Below are 8337 nucleotides of genomic sequence, written 5' to 3'. Positions count from 1 at the left end.
GCTCCCGCTTAGCATGCTGGAGGTACATGGATTGATACCCTGCTTTTCCACGTTTAACTCTTCCCGCCTGACTTCTCGTCGGTTGCATTCTGTGGTGTAAATCCCAACATTGATATAAACAATAATCCCTTCTGCCTGCAATAACTAGCCTTTGTGTCCGACGGCGTCCTGGAGGAAACCCTGTACAAGTTCCCCATAGACGACGAGCCCCGTGAGCCATGGGGTGAAAGCCGTGCACAAACCATTTCCGTGCATAGGACCAAGTTTGCGATTGCAGTGGAACAAGAATGAGACGTAGACTCGTTGCGCTTCGAGATGACGGCCAATGGCACCAAGTCAATTTGCAGTACTGGCTGATCGATGGCAACTACTGGCCCGAGCTGCGGCAGCGTTCTTCAACTACGCCCTGCACGACGATGCCGACGATAATCCATCGGGCAGCGAATCCTCTGAGAACATAAGTGAGGTGGACTTGAGGTTTTATGGTTCAAATCAAGTCCTTTTTGCTCTTAGCCTATAACCTGATTTTCTCTGAAAATAGAAATGTAGTCTTGCCCAACCCTGCTGAAACCATGCACTGGTACACTAGACCACCTAACCCATGATTGGGTCACTGGTATGATGCGATGTGTGCTCGAGATTCGTGATGAGATTTGTAAATGTCTTTGCACAAAACAGTGTGCTGCGCTCTTACGTAAGAAACTCGGTCATTTCCAATTGTCACGAGTGGTTTTGTATATAATCGAAGTCGTTTTGTGAAGCAGACTGTCAAGCTGGAGAAACTTCATGATATGAAATTTGCTACACAATTCTTATTCAAAGAATCCACTCTCTTCACCACTATGGTAAATTTCAGAGTCCGAATCAAAATGAACATTTTCACCACTCGGCAAATTGCAAGTAACCGCAATTTGAGTTTTTCGCGATGCTTCTTAAATGCAACAACACGCTTTACCTTCTTTTCACTCGACGAAATAAGGCTATTCAAATAATTGTTTCACTCATGGCTGTCTTCCACCTTGCGAGGTGAAAACTTTATATGCACATTTGTGAGGGCCACACATATCTGAAGGTACAGATCATAGCTCTCTCACTTCCAAGTGTACGTCTCATTCACAATGGACCAAAGAGTCTTCAACCTGCCGAAGAATTTCTCCACTGCGACCCGATCCATAGCCACTCTGTCCATTGAAGCGATATTTTGAAAATGGCCTGCCTGGGAGACCTCTAACGATTTTCGCGCCAATTTTGGCGAAAAGTATGCTTGACTTGGCGGCACTTTCCGCGAAATGAATTTAATGTTTGTATTCGTTTTTTCGAGATATATTGATTTCGTGACGTTTGAATGTGATGACGTCTCATTCTGTTGTTATACTTCGTCCTTGCTGAACGAAATGCAATTTTATTGGATGATTTCCAAATTCGCTCACTTTAACTTGAATGATCGAATGAGAAAGTTCTCGTGTTGTCCTTGATGAATTGGTGAGGTGATGTCGCAGGAATTAATCAAATTGTAGTGTGCCCCACGACAAATGAGTGTGATTTCGTGTTAACGTCACTGGTCTACTGGATAATAAATACTTCCTCTGTTCCACAATGAAGTCCACCTTTATATAAATGTGAATTTTATATGAAAGTATGTAAAGCAATTAAATAAAAAGGTTCGTCGACCTGTATTTTTATTCAAAATTGCTGTTTTACGACCAGAGACTGCATGATATCATACATTTATTACTCATCTGAAACTAACTCGACGCCAACTAATTGAGAGCAAATGGAATCCACATTGGACAAGTCGGCTTCGTCTTGAAATTGACAACCATTGTCGAAGAGGTTACTGAGAATGTCATCACGACGTTCAAAGTCAATTCTTTCCCCCATTGCATCCAACGCCGCGCTAAGGTCGTCATCGCACTCCAACTGAGGCGGCAAAGGACCCTTTTTGAGCAATGCATTCTTCTTCTGGTGCGGTAGCTTAAAGCTGTTGTCACCACCCATCTTAAAAATGCTCTCCATCACCTTTTGTAACCTCATAAACGTCTTGTCAAGCACGGATGCTTGCAGCTCGTCAAATGATTTCAGGACAGCCGCAACGAGATCCTCCAATGTGTACGTTGCCATTTGGTGTTGCAGACTCTGGATGGCATTGAAATAGTTCAAGATGAGCACGTTCAGATCAGGACTTGTGCAGGCTGGACACACAGTGCAATATTCCATCCATCTTGGCTCCAGCGGCAATAACGGCAGGGTCGTCAACACTGACATGGGGTCGTGCGTTGTCTTGCTGTATCCAGATCCGGGAGCGCTTCGAGGATGGCCACCGTGATCGGATTGCGGGGATCACCTTATCCACAAGGAAAGACCGGTACACGTCTCGTGTCACTATGAACGGCTCCGTGACATCATCGCCACGCTTGCGGTTCTTGCTGTTGCGCAGTGCTGGTCTTGTCTTGATGAAGGGCCACATGCCTACTTTGCCATCCCACATGCGCTTGTCCCTGCCGTCCAATCTTGGTAGGGCGACTGCGGTGAGAAACTTGACCTAGGTGATGTGACTCTTGGACTGACACCTCCGTGTGGGTACGTCTTCATCGCTCCACAGGTAGTAACGCCGGTTGAGTTTGGACACGTAGAACCATTTTTCATCGATATGGACCGTGTCAAGCATGTCGTGCCAGACTTGTTTCCCTGACGTGGTTGTCCGCAGATGGCTCTTCACGAACATCATTCGGTCGTTCTTGTGCTTCCCCGTCAACATGGGCTTGAGCCTGCTCGTGCACCTCTTCATGACCCTTGTCTGCAGAAGCCGCCAGAGCGATGTCAGTGGGATGCCTGTGGCCTTGGCAAGTGAGCGCAATGTCGAGTGCTGGAAGGCTGGGGCACCTTTGATCCTCGCTTCGAGTACAGCCATGTTCAGCTTGCGTGGCCTCCCGCTATTCGCCTTGATCATAGAACGCACATCAACCATGCCGTCCACCTCCCGTGTCTCGCAGGCGCGCTTCCAAATCTTGGCCAGTGCTCCCTTGGTGACCTTGAACTCATCTCAGACTTTCTTGAGCTCGCCATGCTTGATGCGGCCGTCAGCCTTGATCAGCGACATGCGAATGTAGATGTCAGTGCGCTGAGCATCCGTCAACCGTTTGGTCGTCATGGACGACGGCATCGCAGAACTTTCGTAGCTCCTCGATAATTTCGTTGTTCTGAAGGTCGCTAGGCATATCTACGCGCCAATAGGAAGCGATTCCGCTTGGTTTCAGATCGATTGGAGCAGAATTGACGGAGTTACGGTGTTTTTTATGTTTGTGTTTTTGTATTTTTGATGTTTGAAACATCATTACTCAGGCTTGGTGGTGAATAAAAATGATCTGAATATACTGGCGTATTCCTTGATGATTCCTCTGTTCATTTATGCCATTATGACTCAATTTAGCGGATATTGACTGACTTCTGGAGTTTCTACGAAAAGTTACATATATGTACTTCATACCGAAACAGAGGTAGTAAATTTTGTCGAGCACACCCCCCTCCGCGAAGGCGATAACTATATATACTCATATCCTATGAGAAACAATTTTCATTCTGTTTCGCATTTCGGAGGTAATCCGTCAAATTCGATCATGGCGACACGGCACGGCGCCACCAACGCGTACGATGTCGACATGTATGAGCGCCATGTTTTGCTGAGCTGTGCGGGGCAGCAAGTCATGATGGCATGGGAGCGAGATTACATGGAGGCGTGCGTCGACGCTCTTGGAATTACACCAGCCACCGATGTGTTGGAGATTGGGTTTGGGTTGGCGTATTCGGCAACTCGGATTCAGTCGTACAACCCCAAGTCGCACACGATCATCGAGTGTGACCCCGTGTCTTTCGCTGCGCTGCAGGCGTGGTCCAAATCTCGTGCCAATGTTGTCGCCGTTCCAGGGTCGTGGCAATCGATGCTACCGTCGCTGGGAGGTAAAGTCGTCGAAACCCACGGTTCGCCATGACAGCTGCATGCGTGTAGCATTTGACTGCGTTTTCTTCGACGACTACCCCCTGCCCCCAATCGAGCGCGACGAGTCGATGTATTCCCTGTCAAGGTACACACTCCTGGCCGCGCCATGGCCCATCAACGCTTTTTCTCGTCCAGGTGGCATGACTTTTTGGATCTCGCGCTCAACTGGCACGTCCACGTCGGTGGTCGAGTCACGGGGTACTTGGCTCGACCGATCGACCTGCGTCGCGACGGCTGCGATGTTGTCATGACGCCGTTCCAGGTAAACTGGACCAACCGAATCGTCATGACGTCCGCGCCGCTTAGGTCGACGTGCCAGACAATTGCACTTACTTTCCGTACCACGCGGCCCTCGTGCCCCTTGTGACTCTGCTAGAACGCAAGCCCAGCATCACGACATACGCCTTATGCCGTCCCTGCGACGCGGACGAATCGCCTGCAGTCGAGCACAAAGTCGTGACTTCGCACCCGAAACTCATCGAGCTGCGCCGCCGACTTGACTTACAGAAATACCACGAGAGCGAGGTCCTGGCAGAGGCAAGTGCTCCTCGCCCCCAGGACCCCCGCGCCCGTGACGTGCCGCGCGACGACTTCATTCGACAGCTCAAAGCAATGAAAGCAAAAAAGCTGGCTGCAACCCCCCTCCACGTCGCCGATGTCGAGATGGTCTCGTCCGATGGTAGTGTAACGACTTGATGTGACGTAGTTCGATGGGACCGTTGGACGGATGGGTTCGTGGGTATGATGGATGCATGGAGTCTCGCGCTCCGGTCGATCCCAACCAACGCGTCATGCCTGCGCTTCTTCGCAGGCTCGACTCCACATGCGTTGTCGCGCCGAATGCAAGCTGCCTGCGTCCTTCTCGCGAGCACCATAGGCATGTTCAATACGTAATGCAATCCCAATCATTGGCTATAATTCAGCCAATGAAATCGCTTTATTCAGCCAATTTTGTCAAAGACGTCATCGGATTGGCCAAAATTGACGATAAAGAGAGATCCCAGCGATCGAAGGTTTCGTCGCTGCCGAGTCTGCAGCGCCATGGCGATGATCTTCCTGTCCGGGCTTGCGATGTCGTCGTACTTCCTTGCGCTCTGTTACATGCTTATGACGTTTATGGGGATCTCGAAGCTCTGTAGCAACAAGAATCTGTCGTATTCACGAACGACGCAGCTGCTCATGGTCAGTGTCTCGCTTGGGTGTCTTTTTCGCGCTGCCACATTCTCGACCTTGTGCTTTCTCGATTTTCAACACACCGAGTCGGGGCTGTCGCCGCTAAGCTCGCCCTTGCGCGTTCCCGAGGGCCCTGCGCCAGAGGAATCGGATTTGTCCTTTTACAACAAGGTATCAAAGCACCGCGCCGATGTTCCTACTCCGACAGTCGCCATCCGCACACGTAGGTCGTGGCCGTGCTGTTCAACCTCCCCGACTATCTCTTTGTGTCGTCCTACTTGCTTGTGGTGTTGCTGTGGGCCGAAACGTACCAATCGTCTCGGCGGCATTGGTTTTCGGCCGAGCAGTTCCATCGCCGGTGGATGATCTTTTACCTGATCTTCAACGGCATGCTGTACTTGACCCAAGTCGTGCTCTACGCTCTGCTATTCCTCCGTGCGGATCCATCTGCGATTGCTGGCATCTACGAGAACGACGAGGGCACCCAACTCGCCCTCGTTCCAACGCTCATCTTTGGTACGCCCCACCTCGCCCGTGCTCGTTTGTCATGTCTCGGTAGACTGCGTTGCCGCCGCCGACCTCTGCCTCCCGCTCATCATCTTGACGACGTGGATTTACTTGACCCTGACCCTATCGGGGTTCCCGTACAAGTCGCACCATGCGCAAGCCAAGCTCGCCAAGGTACTTGGTGGGACCTACTTGCTTGTGTGTGGTGGTGATGTGGCGGGCAGATTGGACGGTTGGCCATGGCATGGAGCGTCGGCCGCATTCTCTACAGCGTCATGATGCTGCTCACGTTTACACGGGTACTGCGGTCGATGGAGACATTTCATACGTGTGAAACTCGGTCCGACTCCCGCATTCCCATAGGGATGGTTCAACGTGGGCAAGAACAATGCAACGGTACGTTGGTGTTTTTTATTCCGGTCGATGTGCCGCCGCGCGCTCGTTTCTCCTCGCCCCGTTGACGCGTAGACGCAATCGATGCTGCTCGTGGCGCTGTTCGTGGCAGCCGAGATCCTCCCCATCTACATCCTCATCGACGCCGACCTGCTCCGCCTCTTGTCCATGGATGCTGCGTACGAACAGATCATGGAGCCGTAACGAAGCATGTTGCATGCGACGGACGACTACTCGCGTTGGCGTTTTGTAAACACGACTTGCGTCGAACGCAAGCGATGCGAGAAGTCGCTCGACCATGCGTTCGAGAACGACGGCTCTGCATGCCGCCACAACGATCTTGGGATGGCTAGTAGAACAGGAAAACACGCCGCGACAATGCTGGGCCAAACAGGCTGGCGCGGAACGTCAGTGACCGCGCGGCGCATGCTCCTTCGTAACTGTCGCACAGCAATGGCCAATCAACAGGCCTGACGTATTCCAGGGACCAATCAAATCGTTCCATGCGAGCGAACGAACGAACGAACGACCCCGACACGTTGGCTTGGCCCATTCGTCGCGCACGATGCACCCACCACCGACATCCATCTTGTGCAGCCAGGACGAGGCCATGCCAATGCCCACACCACGAAACACGCTTGAATCTCCCCAACGCGCGCGCGCGCGCGAACGATGCACCCACGACGGCTCGATCACGCTGTTCGCGACCGCCCCAGTGCAAATGACAAGCATCGACACGGACGGCTCCGAGAAACTGCATGCCGGACCGCTTGGACCGGTCGCCGCCCCTGCCCCTTGAAGCCGAAGCAGAATAGTGGGACGACCACAGAGTTCAACAAACACTAGGCACGGAGTGCATCACGTCAGCCCTGTGCCGCCCACAACACGTGAAAGGGAGGCCACGGAGGGACGTTTAGCGGCTGCATGACGCAGGGGGCGTCGGTTGACCTGGTGTGCGACAGTGGCGTGCGCCAGCCCCTCCCCCACAACTCGAGCGCAAGTGGACCATCACTTGTTCGAGAATGTTGGTACTGTATATCTTGAATTTGGTATCGGAGTGGGATGGCGCGCTGTGATTGGCGCGTGGATACACACATGAAGAATTGATGGATCGAAGGCCGACGCAGCGGCAGCCGACGTCGACGTCATGGCGCGAGCCACGCGACGGCAGCACCATCGTCCCTCTGAAACGGAAGCTCAGCGACGTCGCAGTAGGAGGGACAAGCTACGAAGATCTCATGGCGCAGGGAAAGCTCCTGCGTTCGACAGCGAGCCGCATCCCGCCTCAAGAGTCTCTGTACACATGCCGGGTGTACTACTTAAACCAAGCGCTCGATGCTTTCCAGCAGGCTCTGAACGCGTCCGCAGCATTGCCGCTGGTCAAGCACACGCAGAATTGCCTTGAACAGATCCGGGAAACACAGATCGACCTCATGGTGTTGTCCAGAATGTCGACACCTGCGACGTCGAGTGCTCCCGAAATCGCCACAGCAACCAGAGCCAAGCAGGGACTGCGCGTGACAGTGCGACATCGTCCCTTGCTTCATCTATCCACGTCTTCGTGCAGTGACACGTCTGCCTCAGTGGACGATTCCGAGTGCTCGTCTCCTTCCACGGATCCGCCAAGCGATGCTGCTTGCGCGGGTGGATTGCAGCATGGCATGTCGTCGTCGCCTCCGTCCTTCATCCCGTCGTCTGCGCGATTTCGTGGCATCAGCGATCCTCCAACAGTCGCATCGAAGTCGCTGATTGCGTTGCACCGACGCAAAGGTCGCGGTGACAACTCAATGCAATACCACCACCCGTTGCCACCTCCACCACCGCCACTCTTGCCGCAGCCATCGCACCGAAGCCTTCCACGTCGAAGTCATGACGTACCGAAGGTGACGCAATGCCTGCCCCAGCAACTTTCGCACAGCGAACGACGGTTCCAGCAGTCCCATGCAGGGGGCCACATGGGTGACGTGAAGAAGTTGTCGCCAAAGGACCAGTCGTCTCTGTTGTCGGTGGCTCGTGTGCTCATGTCGATCGGAGACGCGCGGTCCCCGCTGCCGCGGCCTTGACATGGCGAATCCCTATTAATAGATGCGGTGTCGTTGGCTTTGTTGTAATTTGGATCCGACCACTCGAACGACGACAACAACCGAAGGTATCGATGTCTGGCACAACAGCGGCGCCGCCGTGGGACGAAGCGCTGACTGCATGGCATGACGCGTTGGTCCAGGAGCGGTCGACGATGCAGGTACCGCCGCGCACATGTCCACGGG

General features: G+C 53.0%; 4 protein-coding genes across 5 annotated transcripts; 3 read left to right on the top strand and 1 right to left on the bottom strand.

The window, feature by feature from the left end:
• Positions 1 to 1731: 1731 nt before the first annotated feature.
• On the bottom strand, positions 1732 to 3163 carry H310_14344 (hypothetical protein; the record flags this gene model as incomplete). The annotated part of the gene is made up of 4 exons (XM_008882189.1): positions 1732 to 2136; positions 2345 to 2542; positions 2585 to 2941; positions 3050 to 3163. The coding sequence occupies 4 exons, from the start codon at positions 3161 to 3163 to the stop codon at positions 1732 to 1734; spliced, it is 1074 nt and encodes a 357-aa protein (XP_008880411.1).
• A 454-nt stretch (positions 3164 to 3617) lies between these two features.
• Positions 3618 to 4794, top strand: H310_14343 (hypothetical protein; the record flags this gene model as incomplete). The annotated part of the gene is made up of 4 exons (XM_008882188.1): positions 3618 to 3957; positions 4007 to 4082; positions 4133 to 4259; positions 4304 to 4794. The coding sequence occupies 4 exons, from the start codon at positions 3618 to 3620 to the stop codon at positions 4691 to 4693; spliced, it is 933 nt and encodes a 310-aa protein (XP_008880410.1). The 3' UTR covers positions 4694 to 4794.
• Positions 4795 to 4989: 195 nt separating this feature from the next.
• H310_14342 lies at positions 4990 to 6433 on the top strand. Of its 2 annotated transcripts, XM_008882186.1 has the most exons (6): positions 4990 to 5341; positions 5398 to 5686; positions 5730 to 5851; positions 5902 to 5976; positions 6041 to 6073; positions 6146 to 6433. In XM_008882186.1, the coding sequence occupies exons 1-6, from the start codon at positions 5039 to 5041 to the stop codon at positions 6272 to 6274; spliced, it is 951 nt and encodes a 316-aa protein (XP_008880408.1). In that variant the 5' UTR covers positions 4990 to 5038; the 3' UTR covers positions 6275 to 6433. The 2 variants fall into 2 exon arrangements, with proteins under 2 accessions (XP_008880408.1, XP_008880409.1); XM_008882187.1 differs by having other exon boundaries at positions 6041 to 6433.
• A 718-nt stretch (positions 6434 to 7151) lies between these two features.
• On the top strand, positions 7152 to 8206 carry H310_14341 (hypothetical protein). The gene has a single exon (XM_008882185.1). The coding sequence runs from the start codon at positions 7177 to 7179 to the stop codon at positions 8131 to 8133; it is 957 nt and encodes a 318-aa protein (XP_008880407.1). The 5' UTR covers positions 7152 to 7176; the 3' UTR covers positions 8134 to 8206.
• Positions 8207 to 8337: the final 131 nt, after the last annotated feature.

This window comes from Aphanomyces invadans (assembly GCF_000520115.1).
Source record: "Aphanomyces invadans strain NJM9701 unplaced genomic scaffold supercont1.66, whole genome shotgun sequence".
Taxonomy (NCBI): domain Eukaryota; phylum Oomycota; class Saprolegniomycetes; order Saprolegniales; family Verrucalvaceae; genus Aphanomyces; species Aphanomyces invadans.
This window is presented reverse-complemented; position numbering and strand designations above follow the sequence as displayed.

What these genes read in the sequence shown, in the direction of transcription:
- H310_14341 (XM_008882185.1), top strand. Translation starts at nt 7,177, where the DNA reads ATGGATCGAAGGCCGACGCAGCGGCAGCCGACGTCGACGTCATGGCGC.
- H310_14342 (XM_008882186.1), top strand. Translation starts at nt 5,039, where the DNA reads ATGGCGATGATCTTCCTGTCCGGGCTTGCGATGTCGTCGTACTTCCTT. An exon ending in CGCAAGCCAAGCTCGCCAAG is followed by an intron (nt 5,852 to 5,901) that starts GTACTTGGTGGG and finishes TGTGGCGGGCAG; the next exon opens with ATTGGACGGTTGGCCATGGC. An exon ending in TGGGCAAGAACAATGCAACG is followed by an intron (nt 6,074 to 6,145) that starts GTACGTTGGTGT and finishes GTTGACGCGTAG; the next exon opens with ACGCAATCGATGCTGCTCGT.